The 16,716-nt window shown below is 51.4% G+C and overlaps 1 protein-coding gene across 3 annotated transcripts; it reads right to left on the bottom strand.

Moving 5' to 3' along the window:
- Window positions 1–7,024: 7,024 nt before the first annotated feature.
- ZBTB45 (zinc finger and BTB domain containing 45) lies at window positions 7,025–15,305 on the bottom strand. Of its 3 annotated transcripts, none has more exons than XM_035137021.2 (3): window positions 15,215–15,305; window positions 11,570–13,243; window positions 7,025–10,133 (listed from the first exon to the last, which is right to left on the bottom strand). In XM_035137021.2, exons 2-3 carry the CDS (start codon window positions 13,119–13,121, stop codon window positions 9,574–9,576), a joined length of 2,112 nt encoding a protein of 703 aa, XP_034992912.1. In that variant the 5' UTR covers window positions 13,122–13,243; window positions 15,215–15,305; the 3' UTR covers window positions 7,025–9,573. The 3 variants fall into 3 exon arrangements, with proteins under 3 accessions (XP_034992912.1, XP_034992918.1, XP_034992915.1); XM_035137027.2 differs by having other exon boundaries at window positions 15,109–15,232; XM_035137024.2 differs by lacking the exon at window positions 15,215–15,305 and adding an exon at window positions 13,974–15,174.
- Window positions 15,306–16,716: the final 1,411 nt, after the last annotated feature.

Here is a 16,716-nt window from a genome sequence, read left to right as displayed (position 1 = left end):
ACACCACAGCAGAGCAGAGAGGTGTGATGTCACCCTCTGTGATGTCATAGAATGTGCTAAGGAACACTGCTTGGATCGTGCAAGGCTGCTACTTTGGGACAGAACATTTTTGACATCCTGATAGCTAGCTGCTCCCTGTAGGCCAGAGATTTCCAAACTGTGTGTTGCGACACATCAGTGTGTTGGCTGCAATGTGTAGGTGTGTCACACAAATGCTCCCCATGTTCCTCCCAGGGCTGGAAAGGGGTTAGTTTAACCTGCGGTTTGCTAGCAAAACTAAATTGCTGTGTCGTGAAATGATGCAAAACTGAATTGGTGTGCCACGAAATGATGCATGTCTAAAAAGTGCCACGCAGCACCCCCCTGCCGGCCCCGCGCCCTGGCGCCCCGCGCCACTGGGACTATACCTAGAGCCGGGCCTGCCCCCCCAAAAAAATATAGTCCGGCCCACCACATGGTCTGAGGGACGGTGGACCGGCCCACGGCTGAAAAATGTTGCTGGCCCCTGTTGTATATAATGAAGGCCTCTTTACCTTGCTTGCGAAAAGAAGCTGGGGAGAAAACTATGGGGAGCAGGGAGGGAATTTGAAATGAAGTGTTAAAGTCTATATCAGGCATCCCCAAACTTCGGCCCTCCAGATGTTTTGGACTACAATTCCCATCATCCCTGACCACTGGTCCTCTAGTCCTCTAGTTAGGGATCATGGGAGTTGTAGGCCAAAATATCTGGAGGGCCGCAGTTTGGGGGTGCCTGGTCTATATGTCTCTCACCATCAGGGTTTTAGGAACATAAAAAGAGCCTGGCAGGATCAGGCCAAAGTCCCATCCACCATCCTGTTCTCACAATGATCAAGCAGATGCCTTTGGGAAGCACATAAGAAGGAACATGAAATCAGGCATTCCCAGTCCAATTCAATCTCAGGATTCCTAATTTCTACCAACTTAAGAAGAGACCTGTTGGATCGGACCAATGGCCCATCTAGTCCAGCATCCTGTTCTCACATAGGCCAGCTTCCCACTGGTAATTCCCAACATGAATTTTTCTAACCCACTTTGAAAGCCGTCCAAGTCTGTGGGCCAGTACTTCATCGTGTGGTAGTATTGCTCCACACATACACACACAACTGGGTAGTTCCACGCTGTGGTAGAAGGGACACAAGTTACAGCAGGGGTCAGCAAACTTTTTCAGCAGGGGGCTGGTCCACTGTCCCTTAGACGTTGGGGGGGGCCGGACTATATTGGACGGGGGGGGGGTTGAATTCCTATGTCCCACAGATAACCCAGAGGTGCATTTTAAATAAAAGCCCACATTCTACTCTCGTAAAAACATGCTGATTCCCGGATCGTCCACAGGCTGGATTTAGAAGGCGATTGGGCCGGATCCAGCCCCCGGCCTTAGTTTGCCTACCCATGAGTTACAGGTAATGGGCAAGATGGAAAATAGCTATTGGAGTCACATCGTGAAATCTGGGGTATGCGCTGAAATAATATTTGGGAAGAAAGATAATGGGGGGGGAGGCGGCTTGGCCTGGGATGTAGGCAGAGGGGAATTTTTTTTTCAAAGGTGAGCTTTGAGTGGGGAAGCTAAGGGTTGCCTCACAATCACAGTTCTCCTCCCTCTGTGTCTCAGGCAAAGCCACTACATCACAATAGCCTCATTGTGTGATGTCAAAGAGGTTAGTGGTGAGATGTGGCTCAGCTCAGGTAACTCAATGGAGGCCACAGGGCCACTGAACAGATGAACGGTGTGGCATATAAGGGCCAGCTTTTGAGCTGATCTACATGCCACATTTATCAAACCACAGCCATTTAGCATGGCCTTTATCTTGCCCTCTTCCCGGCATCCTTCTACATTCGCCATTGCTGCCCATGTGGTCCTGATGTGTTAAGGGGAAACTTTGTATTCTGTCACTGCCAGTCATTGCCAAAAAAAAAAAAAAAGTACCAGAAGTTAGGAGGCGGTTCTACTATGATGTAAGGTAAGTTTTGTGGCACCATTTAGGACAGGGTTAGGCAACCTTCTGGGAGACACATGTGAGGACCGTAAGTGAGTAGGGCCAGATGCAACAAATGTGCCTTCTTATTTGTTGCCTTAGGCTTGTGACTTTGGCCACAAGTTGGAAGCTTATGGCTTCCATCGTCTCCAAGTGGTGGCCATGCTTTCTTGGGCTGATGGGAGTTGGGGCAGATTTGGAGGGCCACCTGATCCTCCCTCCAGCCTAGACAGGTCAGGAGGAGTCATATTCAGTACAGCACTTTCCAGGGTGTTAGGGCTGGGCTGCAGGGAGCGGTCTGGAGCAAGTCCGAAAATGGGAACTTGAATCTGGATCAGAGTGGGCAGAGCAGAGAACAAGCTAGGAATCGAGTCCAGGTCAAGGAGCAAGACAAGGAACACAACACACTCCAGAGTTCAGCTAGACCTTGCTGACCAAGTAAGGCTCCACCGGGACAGGAAGACTTCATACACCTTTGATGGAGTTTGTTCAGAGGGTGTGTAATGAAAGTCCCCAGAGACTCATCATTGAGGGAAGTAGCCAGTAATTCGTGATACTGTGTCCCTGTAAGGCCAATCCTCACCTGGCAAGGGACCAGGGCCGGCCCTACGGCAAGGCTGGGTGGTACCCGGCTGCCAGGGTGGCGCCGCGCTGCACGCGGCGCCCGTCAGACAGTTGCACTGGGAAACAGGGCGGGGGGGGCGCCGGAGGGATATTCGCACCACGGCGCCAGATATGCTTAAGACGGCCCTGCAAGGGATACCCCTACTAGCACATAGCTGGGCCAATGTTTGATGGCATTTTCCAGCACCTGTGTTGTATTTCTTTTCCTCTTAAGACTAACTGCCTGCACAGGGCTATGCACAGTTCAATCAATATATTTCAGTACCAGTTTAGGTACAACCTATCCTTTTAATCAGGGATCGACAAGAGATCATTTAAGGGAAATTATTGCCTTCAATGTAGGGGTCACCATCATGCATACTGTATATGCCTGCAGAGGTTTCCCCCAGGGTCCCCAACCCCTGCTGAGTTTAGGCTTGGTGGCTGGGCTTGTGTGATGCCCGTAATAGTTTATCTGGTTTGCAAAAGGGGTCATGGGCCTAAAAGGGTTTTGACAGGTCTGCTCCAGTCTGAAATCACCATCAAGGTGGCTTTGTAAAAGTTCCTTTCATCCCCCACTAGGGGGAGCCATAGCTTGTTGGTCACTGTCTCACCATAGCCCATCCTTCCAGAACTATTGCAACCAGGGCTGAATGAACTTCTTGTCTTGTTAGTGACCCCAGGAAATGCAAAGCCAGCCACACCCACACCCACACCCACACATATTTTTGTAGGTGTAAGAGTGTGCTGCATTTTAATATTGCACAGCATTATTCTTCTGGAAGAATGGCAAGTTAGTTAATCCTCTCGCTATCCAGAGGTTGCACACTGTTATAGTAAAAAATTGGGGTTGTTTTTTTACAGCCCAACTCTCCATCAAGGAATTCAGTTTGTCCCCCCACCCCCAGTCCGTTTTCGGTCAGAGAAAATCGAGTGGAGGCAGGATCTAGTGAAAGCATGGAAGGTCTTTATTTTTCTGTTGCAAGAGAGTCCCCCTCTACCCTTTCAAGGTGTGCCAGAGATTTTATAGACTTTAGAAATTGCCCCACCCCTTAGCCAAAGACCACCCCAAAGCATCATACAAAGAGGCAGTCTACAACAGAAATTACAACAGGCAAAACTCCATGTCTCTTTGTCTCCTGCCTGACAAGATAGCTGATAATGGTCACTGATTGCATTACCTGGTCAGTCTGGGCCAGTCTTCGGCAATGGTAAATCCCTTGGTTCTTGAATCCATGCCACAGGCCTACCCTATTCACACACAAAACAAGCCTTTAAGGCAGGGTTTGTAGGATTTGTGATTGGCGCTGTAGACCCCCTGAGGTCCATAGACCACCAATTGGGAACAGAGCATCAGTGCCGCTATGGCAGTTGTGAGCAGGTGTCTCATAGTTTCTGAGTTATGAATCAGGATGTTCCTGGGTCCTCTCAAGCCAGCCACAAATTCACTCAGTGGCTTTATGACAAAGCACTATCTGCCCCACCTCTGATGCTTGCAATTGTTGGGTAATAGCAAGACTGGCTTATCTAAAGCATTTTAAGGATTTCAAGAATGCATGCGAGTGCCTTTCTCACCAGTTCATAGAGCAATATAAAAGACTGTATGCTATCTATAGTATAGGGGGGTAAAGGGTAAAGGGGCCCCCTGACCATCAGGTCCAGTCGTGTCCGACTCTGGGGTTGCGGCGCTCATCTCGCTCTATAGGCCAAGGGAGCCGGCATTTTGTCCGCAGACAGCTTCCAGGTCATGTGGCCAGCATGACAAAGCTGCTTCTGGCAAACCAGAGCAGCACACAGAAACACCGTTTACCTTCCCGCCTGAGCGGTTCCTATTTATCTACTTGCACTTTGATGTGCTTTCGAACTGCTAGGTTGGCAGGAGCTGGGACCGAGCAACGGGAGCTCACCCCGTTGCAGGGATTCAAACCGCCGACCTTCTGATCAGCAAGCCCTAGACTCTGTGGTTTAACCCACAGAGCCACCTGGGTCCCATTATCTATAGTATAAGAAGATCAAATACCAGTGGAAAACATCCTGGAACACAAGTGGAAGCCTTTTGTTTATCCTCAATTCGTTGTCCATTCATTCTTCCACAATACTTTTGCAGATCTCTTTGCTTTTCATAATGTATCCATGTCCAGGCATATCCTGTGTCTTGCCCCCAACTATCCCTTGGGGAAACATAATTTCACTGGCTAATAGTCCCCAGAGGCTTTTTCTTCTTTGCTATCTCAGTAGTAACCACATCTCTCCTAAGGAGAACAGGCCTGGGGGGAGAACTGTAGATAATGAGCTTTAATTGTAGCAGCTTGCTTAGGGATTGATTAAAGAGGTGTCTCCAGCCATTTCTCAGCCTAAGCATGTAAATAAACCCCAAGGGAGAGCTTTCTACATCACCCCCTCCTACCTGGGAGGCAGCTGGTTAATTAGCCCAAGTTGGGAGCTATTAAAAGTTTGTACTTTTTCAAGAAGTTATACTCAGACAGGTGCATTCCCAGAGCGTGGAGGCAGCTGGCACATCAAGGCTTTGGGCTCGATGCCAAAACATCTCCTCCAACACGCTCTGTTCTGCTTTCGAATCAAAAGGCATTGTGCATTGTTGAGGACTGAGCAGATGCTGGAGGCCTGGTAGTTTGCTCCCGGTGGATGCAGGGCTTGTGTAACCGATTTCCTTGATGCAAGAAATGAAGGTTGGAAACAGCAAAGCTAGAACAGCAAGTGGGCAATCTATGCTCCTGGGACAAAGCAAGCAATTTATGACTGGCTTGCAAGCAATTTATGACTGGCTTAGTATGTACAACCTTTCTATTTCAGATTTCAAATTACTGGGTGGGTGAACATTAAGACTCCCCAAGGCAAAACATGTTGCAACCATTATTACTGGGAAACCATACTTAGAATAGACAGAGGAGAGAAATATGGTGCTGAGATGGGCAGATCTCATTCCCACCAAGGGAGATATTGCCATTTTTTGTGCTTTCGTAAAGCAGGTATGATGGGATGCGGGTGGTGCTGTGGGTTAAACCACTGAGCCTAGGGCTTGCCGATCAGGTCGGCGGTTTGAATCCCCGCGACGGGGTGAGCTCCCATTGCTCGGTCCCAGCTCCTGCCAACCTAGCAGTTCGAAAGTGGCCACCTTAACGTGGAACCTAGATGGCTCAAATTAATGTTGGCCTAGCCTTCGCAGCTCCTGCCAACATGGGACATGGGTGGCGCTGTGGGTTAAACCACAGAGCCTAGGGCTTGCTGATGAGAAGGTCGGCGGTTTGAATCCCCATGACGGGGTGAGCTCCCGTTGCTTGGTCCCTGCTCGTGCCAACCTAGCAGTTCAAAAGCACGTCAAAGTGCAAGTAAACGGCGTTTTTGTGTGCTGCTCTGGTTTGCCAGAAGCGGCTTTGTCATGCTGGTCACATGACCTGGAAGCTGTACACCGGCTCCCTCAGCCAGTAACGCGAGATGAGTGCCGCAACCCCCCCCAAAGGGGGTAGATCACTCCCAGTTTTAAACTCTGTGAGTAGATCAGAGTCTCTTGGGAGGTGGCCACCCCTGATTTACAGTATACAGATGTAGGAGGAGGGGCAGACTGGAACACCACTGCTTTTTATAAACATCACTGTGTCTGTCAAAGCTACAGCCCCCCCTTTCTTATTCACTTCCTTTTAGCCTTGCAGAGCCACCTTGGTCAAATTGAATCCTCTGCACCCTCATTAAATCGTCAATAGAATTCTTAATATGATTCCTGAATGCTCATTAACAACTTCCACTGAAGAACAATAGGGTGAAGTGGTCAGCTATCGAAACTTGCCTGGAGATATCTGCTCCATTGTCTTTAAGTAGATAAATAGGTACCGCTACAGTGGGAAGGTAAACGGCGTTTTTGTGTGCTGCTCTGGTTTGCCAGAAGCGGCTTTGTCATGCTGGTCACATGACCTGGAAGCTGTACGCCGGCTCCCTCAGCCAGTAACGCGAGATGAGTGCCGCAACCCCAGCATCAGTCACGACTGGACCTAATGGTCAGGGGTCCCTTTACCTTTAAAGCAAGTATGAATGACATAGGAATAGTAGTAGTGGTAGTAGTAATATTTATACCCTGCCCATCTGGCTTATACCAAGAGCATCTACTAAATTTCTATGGACGTTTTCAAGGAACAGGTGCCAGCTCTGTTAGCTTCAGCTGTTGACTATCCTGCTCTTTTAGATACTGTACAAGGTGCTGCAATGTATGGCAAGCACTGGTACCAATTATGGTTCTGCCCTGAGCTCACTAGGCAATGTTAAGCAAGCCACTATTCTCTTTGGTGGCAAATTCTGCAAAGCCAAGGAAGGAGAAACCCACCTCATACAAACAGACCCATCCCGGTGTCCAAATGAACAGCAGACTGCAACTTCCCTCCAGTAGATACCGCATATCCTCGGGGGGGGGGGGGAGAGTAGCAGTATACATTCACTCTGGAGCAGCTTTTAGATAACTGGGGTTTAATTTGCATACAGGTAAAGGTAAGGTAAAGGACCCCTGACCGTTAGGTCCAGTCACGGACGACTCGGGTTGCAGCGCTCATCTCGCTCTATAGGCCGAGGGAGCCAGCGTTTGTCCGCAGCTTCTGGGTCATCACTAAGCCGCTACGCAAATAAGAACTGGAGCACCAGACTAAGGATTGGGCAAGAACTACTCCAACCTTGTAAATAAACCCACAAATTACCAGCCTGAAAAAGAGAAATTACTACATTGCAGGGAGTTGTCCAGAGGAGCGGCAGAGAGCTCTTCCAGCAGCCCACTACATTTCGATGCAGGGCTAGGGCAGCGGCAGTCCTTTTTCAGGAATCCTGCTGGATTTCAATACTAAGTGCAGAGGAGAGACGTCTTCTCTATCTTCCAGCACACCCACTTACCTGCATGCAATCCCTTGTCACCTGTGGCTACCAGGCAGACACTTAAATCCAGAGTTGGGAAACCTGTGGCCTTCCAAATATGTATTTTTTTTCTCTTGGACTGTAGCTCCTATCATCCTTGATCACTGACTACGAAGGCTGCGGTTGACGCAAGTTGAGAGGCCAACGACAACTCTCATCAATCTGTAACAAACTGCAGTTTTCTGGATTCTTGGAGTGGGGAGCCACGATGTTATCACAGTGCTTTAAACCAGGGGTCGGCAAGGTTTACCTCACCTGGGCCGGTTCACTCCAGCGGAGATCCCTCCGTGGGCCGGATGGAGCGCAGACGCAATTTCTGGCACTGCGGAAGCGAGTCCCTGCACCGCGCCAGTTTAGCGCAGCGTGTGGGGATTCGCAGAGCAGGCGGATTGGGGGGGGCGGTTAAACGACCCCCGTGGGCCGCTTGTGGCCCATGGGCCTTAGGTTGCCTACCCCTGCTTTAAACCTATAGTGTGAATGTGGCCTCAGGAGGATGAAGGCAATAGCCTGTACCACTCCCTGGACTAGCTGTAAGTAAGAAGGCAGGCACATGGGAGCTGGCTGAGGTTGGTGGGGCAGTGCCGTGTTTGCCCAAATGGACCAGCCTCTACTGAGAATGAGGCTGTGATTCTATGGACGTAGAAAACTGCCTGATCCCAGCTCAGACTCTTTGTCCACCGTGCCCAATGTTGTCTAGTCTGGCTATCCAGGGTCTCAGACAGTGATAGGTCTTTCCCATCACTTGTTATCTGATTCCCTGCCTCCCGCCTCCACAGAGATGCCAGGGGCTGAACTACTAATCATCTGCAGCCCCTGAGGTAGGCTCCCTCTTCAACCATCTCATCAGAGGTTCCACCGCCTTGAGAAATATACACAGACACACAGACACAGACACAGACACACACTGCTTTATTTCCTATGAAGAAGGGGAGAAACAGCTTGGATAAGTTGATCCATTACAATAAAACAGCCCAGGAACCCAACTGCTTTGGAAATGCAAGACACTAACAGTATAAGCTGTAAGCATGGCATAACCCCCCAAGAATAAATAAATTGTGATTCCCATTTATTGTGGCAAATCTTTTTATAGGAGCAGCCAAGTTGGATCAGGCCAATGGTCCATCTAGAACCTACCTTTCTGCTGTCACCAGCCAAATGCCTCTGGGATGCTCATAAGCAAGGCTTCTTTTGCTGGTATTCCCTAGCATCCTGCCTTTGACCATAGGCATTTAGCTATTGGGCTAAATATGGAGCTGTTAAGCTGCCTTGCAGTAAATCACATCACCGGCCCAACGAGCCCAGTACAATATACTCCAGGGACAGGGAGCCTGTGGCCCTCCAAAATGTTGTGGGGCTCCCAACTTCCATCATCCCTAATTGCAACTAATCTCAGGTAGGTAGCCGTGCTGGTCGGACGTAGTCGAAACAAAAAAAAGTAGCTTTTGGTATCTGAGGAAGTGTGCATGCACACGAAAGCTCATACCAATGACGAACTTGGTTGGTCTCTAAGGTGCTACTGGAAGGAGTTTTTATTATTTTTTGTTGCAACTAATCTGCCCATAATAGCAAAAATCTATTCTCCCACCACCCATCATCCCTGACCAAAGGACGTCCTGGCTGGGACTGTCAGTTGCTGCGAGTTCCAACAGCTGGAAGACCACAGGTTTCCCCATCCCTGGTCTACTCACTGGCAAAGGTCTTTCCCGGTTCTGCTCCTTGTGACTAGAGTTGCCGGCGACTGGAGCTCTGCCCTTCCTTTCATGCTAAGGATGGGCTCTGCCACTGAGCTATGGGCCAGGAATGGCATGGACAGCACCAGTGCCGATTCAGCCATGTTCCTGCCACCAACAACCTTTACAGGCGGTCGACGCTGCGGCCTAAAGACACAACGACGACGCTGAGACTCTCGCAGCCTGGCTCGTGCAGGTGGCTGCCCCTGTCAGTAGGAGAAAGCAACATCCTATGTGGGACAGCCTTTTTAATTCTCAAGATGCTGGAGCCACAGTCAGTGACAACTGTTGGACAAAAGAAAAATTCATAAACGGAGGTTGGGGAGAAAAAAACCTTAGGCTGTGTGAGGCTGCATGGCTGCCTCTGAAGCTGGGTCTCCTTTCCAGGCCGCAGCTGGTCCTTCGCCAGCCGCTTCCCCTTTCCAGGCTCCCATACTGCCTTCCCCAGGGACCGGATCCCCCGCTTTCCACACGGCAATGGCCGTCTCAGCGGACGGTTCCCCCGCTTTCCACGCCGCGGCGGTGACGGCAATAGTCCCCTCAGCGGCAGACGCCGCGGCGGCGATGTTCGGCTTCTCTTTCCAGTCGGCGGCGGACGCAGCCACTCCGATGGCTCCGGGGGCATCCGGCTGCCCGCCCTTCCAGGCCGTGTGGGTGGTCATGTGGCGCTCCAGCAGCGTGCGGTGGGAGAAGTACTTGTTGCAGATGCAGCACTGGAAGCGCTCTGGGCGGTGTGTGCGCATGTGGACGTTGAGCGAGCTCTTCTGGGTGAAGCGCTTGCAGCAGATGGAGCACTGGAAGGCCCGCACGCCCGTGTGCGTCACCATGTGCTTCAGCAGGTAGTCCCGCAGGGAGAAGGAGCGCCAGCAGATGCTGCACTGGTGGGGCTTCTCGCCTGTCGTGGGGAGAGAAAAGCACAGCGGGTCAGCAGAGAGGACACAGAACCCCCAACACTGGAACCCGGGAACTGCCCCATGGCCAAAGGGGGAGATCCCTCCTTTGGGGATGATGCCCTAAGCGCCTTTGGTCCCACTATATCTGAAGGAGCGTCTCCACCCCCATCGTTCAGCCAGGACCCTGAGGTCCAGCTCCGAGGGCCTTTGGCGGTTCCCTCATTGCAAGAAGAAAAGTTACAGGGAACCAGGCAGAGGGCCTTCTCGGTAGTGGCACCCGCCCTGTGTTAACTCCCTCCTGTCAAATGTCAAGGAAATGAACAACTATCTGACTTAGAAGACATCCGAAGGCAGCCCTGTATCCAGTGCCAGATTTATGTATACACTAAACAAGCTTATAGCTTAGGGCCCCACTCTCTGGGGGGGCCCCAAAAAAAATTAAAGGAAAAAAAACCTGGATGTACATTTCCAAAATATAAGGAAAAAAACACAAATAAAATAATACCTACGTACAGCAACAGTGGCAAATGGCTTTAGATATCTATTAGGTCCATATAGCGTATATTCAACACAAAAAACAGCGACAATTTGTTGTTGACAAAGGACAGCTAGACATATAAAGGGCCCCATTACCTTCAGTAACTTAGGGCCTCATCAAACCTAAATCCGGCCCTGCCTGTATCTGGAAGTTTTTAATATGTGATGTTCTGTTGTGTATCTTACGTATTATGTTGGAATCCTCCCAGAGTGGCTGGGACAATCTAGTCAGATGGGCAGGATACAAGAATTATTATTATTATTATTATTATTATTATTATTATTATTATTATTATCTATGAATCAAATGTCCTAAACATTGTAAGCTGGCCTCGCTGTGAATTTATGTTGTTGTTGTTTAGTTGTGTCCGACTGGCATCTAAGTGTAGGTCTGTATTTATCTCTCTTGGGTACAGAGTTATTGCAAGCCAGGCCGGCAACAAAATGTTGCAGTGTGGATGGCTGCTGTTCAGGATTCTAGTGACACACCCTCCCATTTTCTACTTATCCCAGACTCCCAACAGTTAGTGTTCTGTGGTCACTGAGCCTACTCATTCCTCTCTTAGCTTTTGGGCAGGAAGGGGCTGCCTCCTCCCTTAAGGCTGTTTCCCTGAATATTGTATTTCTGCAACCTTGGGGTTGGCATGTGTCCCTGAACCCTATTGCCTCTGGCTTGTCCTGGGTGGAGGACAGAGAGTGCCAGGTGTGTGTTCAAGCTAGCCTACTGTACAAAGTGCAATTTGCATTCATGGCTCTACCCACAGTGGCCTCTGGCCCAACCAACTCCTGGAAGGTTTCTCCTGGAAGGGAATACTCCCCCCTGGCTGAAAAAGGGTTCCTCGCCCCTACCGTACCCCCAGCAACAGCCTCCCAGGAAGCCCCGCCTCATAGTGCCCATTACCAGAATGGATGAACATGTGCTTGGTGTAGTTTTTGCGGGAGCTGAAGGTTTTCTGGCAGTGGCTACACTGGTAGGAGGGCTCTGAGCAGCGCGAGGAGCCGGGCTGTTGGCTCTGCTGCTCTCCAGCGCCATGCAGGGGGCCTGTGACCATGGCACCAGGGCTGAGCTGCACCATGTTGCTGGCTCCGGCGTCTTGCTGCTGCTGCGGCGGCGGCTGTGCCTGGATGCTGTAGAAGCCCTGGGCCACTGCAGCCGGCTGAGGCATATGGAACTGGAAGATACTGGTTGTGCTGGTGGCCGTGCTGGCGCTGTTAACCTCTGCCTTCAGCTCCCGTTGGATGCCCAGAGAGGAGACGAAAGTCAAGCCCCCGCTGCCGCTGTTGCTGCGGGGCGGGAAGGCTGCGGCGGCACCAGAGGGCCCGCCCAAGTCCTGCTTGAACTCTCCCGCCAAGCTCCTCAGGTTGGAAGCCTCCAGGCTGCAGTCCGAGTGGAACTTCTCCCTGTCCCGTGCGGCGGAAGCTGCCGCCTCTTCGCCGCTTTCCTCCCCCTGCCAGGACGGGATGAAGGACTCCGAAAATACATCCTGGTTCCCAAAGAAATCCTGGCCCTCAGCAGTGGCGTAATCCAAGTGGAGGCTCTCCTTCCTGCTGGCCCCGCCGGCGCTCCCAGAATCCTTTGCTTCCGCCTCGTTGCTGAAGCCGGCAGGGAAACTTCCGCTCCCGCCACACTCGGGGAAGCAGCTAAGCTTGGCCTCCCTTTCTTCCACCACCACCCCCTCACGGCCTTCCCCACTAACACCCTCCTCCTCGTCCTTGATTATGACAGGCATTGTCTCGGACAGCTGCAGCCTCACCGGCTGGCGCTGCTTGCGGCTGTGGCAGCTGGGTGTGGCCTCGGCAGGGTGGAGGTACGGGCCCCCTGCCTCCCCATCGCTTATGCCCCCTTCACAGGCAGCAGCCCTCGCCTCCCTGTGCTGGGAAGAGGAGAGGAGGTCGCGCAGCTTGTAGCGCACCTCCGAAGCGCAGAGCAGTTTGGGGGGCTCCAGGTGGGAAGTGTCGAGGTCTCCGGGCCGCGAGACGCTGCCAAGGGCCTCTTTGGGTGGCTGTTCTTGGGGCTTAGCCGGGAGGACCCTGGGAAGGGAGAGGGACACTGGAGGCGGGACAGTGGGAGGCTTGGGGCTACGGCTTTGGGAGATGATCTGGGTGCATTCGTCAATGACCGTCTTGATCTGCAGGATGGAGGCGGCCGTGAGGATCTGCAGCGCTTCTGACTGGGCCACCACCAGAGAGCCGCTGTACATGAACTCCACCAGCTGGCGGACCACCTGGCTGGGGACAACGGGAGGGACCTCGATCTCCGAGTAGCCCAGCAGCAGCTTGTCGTGGAAGAAGGGGCTGCCAGCGGCCAAGACACAGCGGTGAGCACGCAGCGTGGCCTCCTGGATGTGCACTGTCACGTCGCAGAAATGCCCGCCCAGGCGCTGCCCATTCAGCGTCTCCAGGAGGGACTTGCTGAAGTTCTGGAGGTGGATGTAATGCACGGCTTCAGCCATGGTGTTCCGCGTCCCTCACTGGAGCAGCCGGAGCTCGAAATCCGAGGAGCAGCGAGGAGATCCGAGGAGCAGCATGCATCCCACGCGGGACAGTCAAACGGTATACTGTTCTCGTACAAAGCCTGAAACACAACATAATTATTCATTGTTGTTATTACCTGCCCTCCCCCAGAATTAAAAAAAAAAAACCAGTATACATGCTCACTGGTATTTAACCCCGAGTAAATTAGCAAAAATGTATAGGACAAGTTCAAATGTTTGTTGGAAATGTAAGGAAAAGGAAGGCACCTTTTATCCTACGTGGTGGAACTGTCAAGTGATAAAGGAATTCTGGGAAATAATATACAATGAATTGAAAAAAATGTTTAAAATAACCTTTGTTAAAAAACCAGAAGCCTTTCTGTTAGGAATTGTAGGTGCAGAGATACCGAAGGAACTGAAAAGACTGTTTATGTACGCTGCAACAGCTGCAAGGATGCTGCTTGCCCAGAGCTGGTAAGACGACAAGATACCTACTAGGGTGGACTGGCAGAATAAATTATTGGATTGCACAGAGATGGCAAGATTAACCGGGAAAATCAGAAAGACCACTGTAAATACTCGAACTCTTTAGCAGGCTTTAAATAACCCCTGCAATGATACATAGACTTTGGATATAATGGAGGATGGTAAAAAAAATGTTATTTAAGAACCCATGGAGGGAAGTTTTGGGATTCAGAAGAATCTTGTGCAAAATACTAATATTTGTAATAACATTGTGTGAGTGAACTTGTAAAACCAAATTTATTTATTTTATTTTTTAAAAAGTGTAAACATATTAAAGTCAGAAGGGTGGGCCCTGAAAATACACACCTCAGGTGTTGAAGGCCAGAGGTGTGTCTTTGGTATTTGGTGACAGCTGTACATCGAGGAATCCAGGCGCACCTCTGTGGGAAGGGAATTCCACAACTTATGGGCTGCCACAGAGAATGGGGAAAGCTTGGGGCAAAACAGCCACAGCACACGCTCGGACACGGAGTGCGTATAGGTAAGCCCTTACTTAAAACAAGCAGGCTGCCCTCTAAGGAGCTCAGGTAAAGGCAGCCCAACCAGCAACACACCTGGGACTAGTGGAGCAAGCCATCCATACAAGTGGTTGATTCGATAGTTTGATCAAGTAAGTCAGTGTCAATATGCAATGCAGTTTGTTTTGAAATAGCAGGTAACAAGAATGTTACGGATTTGTGTGCAGAGCTATTTTGCAAAAGCGAGATGTGCCAGGGTTTTAAAGCAGAGTTTCACCAAAAGGCAGAGCAGAAATCGTAATAGAAGATACAGCTGGTTTCAGGCGCTGCAGAGTGGGAGAGTGGCCGAAGACAACCAAATTGCTTCCCAAATTTTTCTAATGGAGGAGAATCCATGGAAAAAAATTTAAAATTAAAATGACTGCGCCTCTACTATTTTTTTCTATTTTGAGAAACAGGGAGATAAACTACTTGATCCTACACAGAAAGAGAGATACAACTAAGTGTTCTGCATCCTACCACCAGCAGTTCACAATGATAGGCAGGGGGAATGGATCCAGGGGGTCTGGGACCCAGTTAAAAGGTCCTGACTCGACAGGAAGAAAATGCTTTTCTCTGGAAGCTGCAGCTGGGCGCCTCCACCCTCCTTTCACCGGGAATCATTTCCCAGGGCAACAAAACACTTCTGAGCCCAGGAGCTTTGACACACGGATAGCTCCACCAGCAGCAATGAACTCTCCCCACCCACCCGAAGAAAGAAATCGGGAGCTGCTGGGCTTCAAATCCGGCCAGAACGCAGCACATGCAGAAGCCCCGCCTCCCTCCAGGTGCGCAAAGGTTAATCGGTGGCGAAATGCACTCTGTCCATGCTCAGAGGCGCGCTCCCCTTCCTCGTGCGCCCTGAGTCCTGCCTCACCACCTGCCCCAAAATCCGGGCTCTCCTATTCGGGTGAGACCCAGGAATCCAGGCTCCCGTCTGCTACCTGGGAGCCGAACGACACACGGGATACTTGGGAGCGGAGGGAGGGGCGGGGCAAAAGCCGGGTGGGCGTGGCTTGCGCCCCGGGCTGGGGGCGGGGCGCCTCTCACCTGCCACCTCGGTCTCCCGTGCCGCCGCCGCTGCCTCCTGGCTTCCCTCCCCGCGGCCTCCTTCCGCGCACGTCTCTTTCCTCCCGCCGCTTCCGCGCCGCCCATAGAGAGAGAAAGGCTAGAGGCACACGCGCGCATTGGCTGCGGGGGGAGGCGGGGAAAAGCACAGCGCTCCTGCAAGAATGCAGATTGAACTCAGTGGCTGATAACGGCAAGGTTCAATCCATCTGCATATTCTTGCATTGCAGGGGGTTGGGCTAGGTGACCGTCGGGGGTGCCTTCCAACTCTGCAATCCTACGATTTGATATTAAATATATATTTTTATTAAAGATTTCTTGTTTTACAGAAGTATGTGCAATGTCTCGTTTTTCAGGTTGCATTTTCTACAGATCAAGTTTCATTTGTTGTGAGACATTAGTGTTACGTTCTGCAACCCTATGGTTTTGAGTACTACCTCGGCTCCTTGGCTGCGCTCATTGGGAGATGCGCACGGAAAGCAGCGGGATCCCGAAAGATGGTGTTGCGCGCCCTTTCGAGCCTTCGCCGACCGTCGGATTATGGGGCCGCCCTTAAGGAAGCGGCGTGGCGATCTCTCTGCCCGTATTTTCCGCACTTCCATGCCCTACCCATTGGCAATCCCCTGAAACTCGGGATAGCGCGCAGTGGGCCTGCGGTCCAGCGAAAGCGGCGCGGGGCTCCTTGGCCAGGTTGGAGGGCAGGCAGCTCAGGCCACCGCTGACCATTAGGAACAGAAGGAGAGCCTGGCTGGGTCAGGCCGGCGGCCCCTTCTCACCGTGGCCGACCAGATGCCTGGGGGCAACTAGTGAGTAGGATCCGCGCCCAGGGCAGGGGCACTCTCTCTCCCCTCCATAGCTGCCAAGTTATCCCTTTTTTACAGGGATTTTCCCTTATGCTGAATAGGCTTCCTCGCGAGAAAAGCGAAAACTTGGCAGCTATGCTCCCCTCCCGTGGTGGTTCCCAGCAGCTGTCAACCCTTGGCCGCCTTACTTGGGGCTGATGGGACTTAGTCCTGGTGGTGCAACATCTGGCCTGCACCGCATACTTTATCCCTAAATAAGGCGGCATTTCTTCGAGTCACACTCTTGGCTGAAGCCCCACCTTCGCTATTAGCGCTGGATTAGTTACAGGGCCGTCGTAAAACGTCCCCCCCCCCCATATTTCCCCCTTCCTCCCGCGCAACCTGCCAAATTCTGCAGTGCAGGGCGATGTTGATATATAGGCGCACATACGTAGTATACACACAATCTCGTGATAACGAGACTACACTGCAGGGTTGTCGTAAAGTCACTGTCTGCCACATACCCCCAGCAGTGAGCTGGAAACAGCGTGAGGTCTCGGATTCTGACTTATTTTCCTTGCGGGCAGATCGACGCCGTTTCCACCCCGCTAGCAAAGAGAGAAAAAGGCGTCAAAAAGTATTCCGGAAGTCCTAGTGTCAAGCAGGGGAAGTATCACTCTTCTCCTTTTTTAAAGTCTATGT

The sequence above is a fragment of the Zootoca vivipara genome, chromosome 13 (assembly GCF_963506605.1).
Source record: "Zootoca vivipara chromosome 13, rZooViv1.1, whole genome shotgun sequence".
NCBI classification, from domain to species: Eukaryota; Metazoa; Chordata; class Lepidosauria; order Squamata; family Lacertidae; genus Zootoca; species Zootoca vivipara.
Note: the sequence above shows the minus strand (reverse complement) of the source record. Positions and strands in the feature narration are given on the sequence as shown.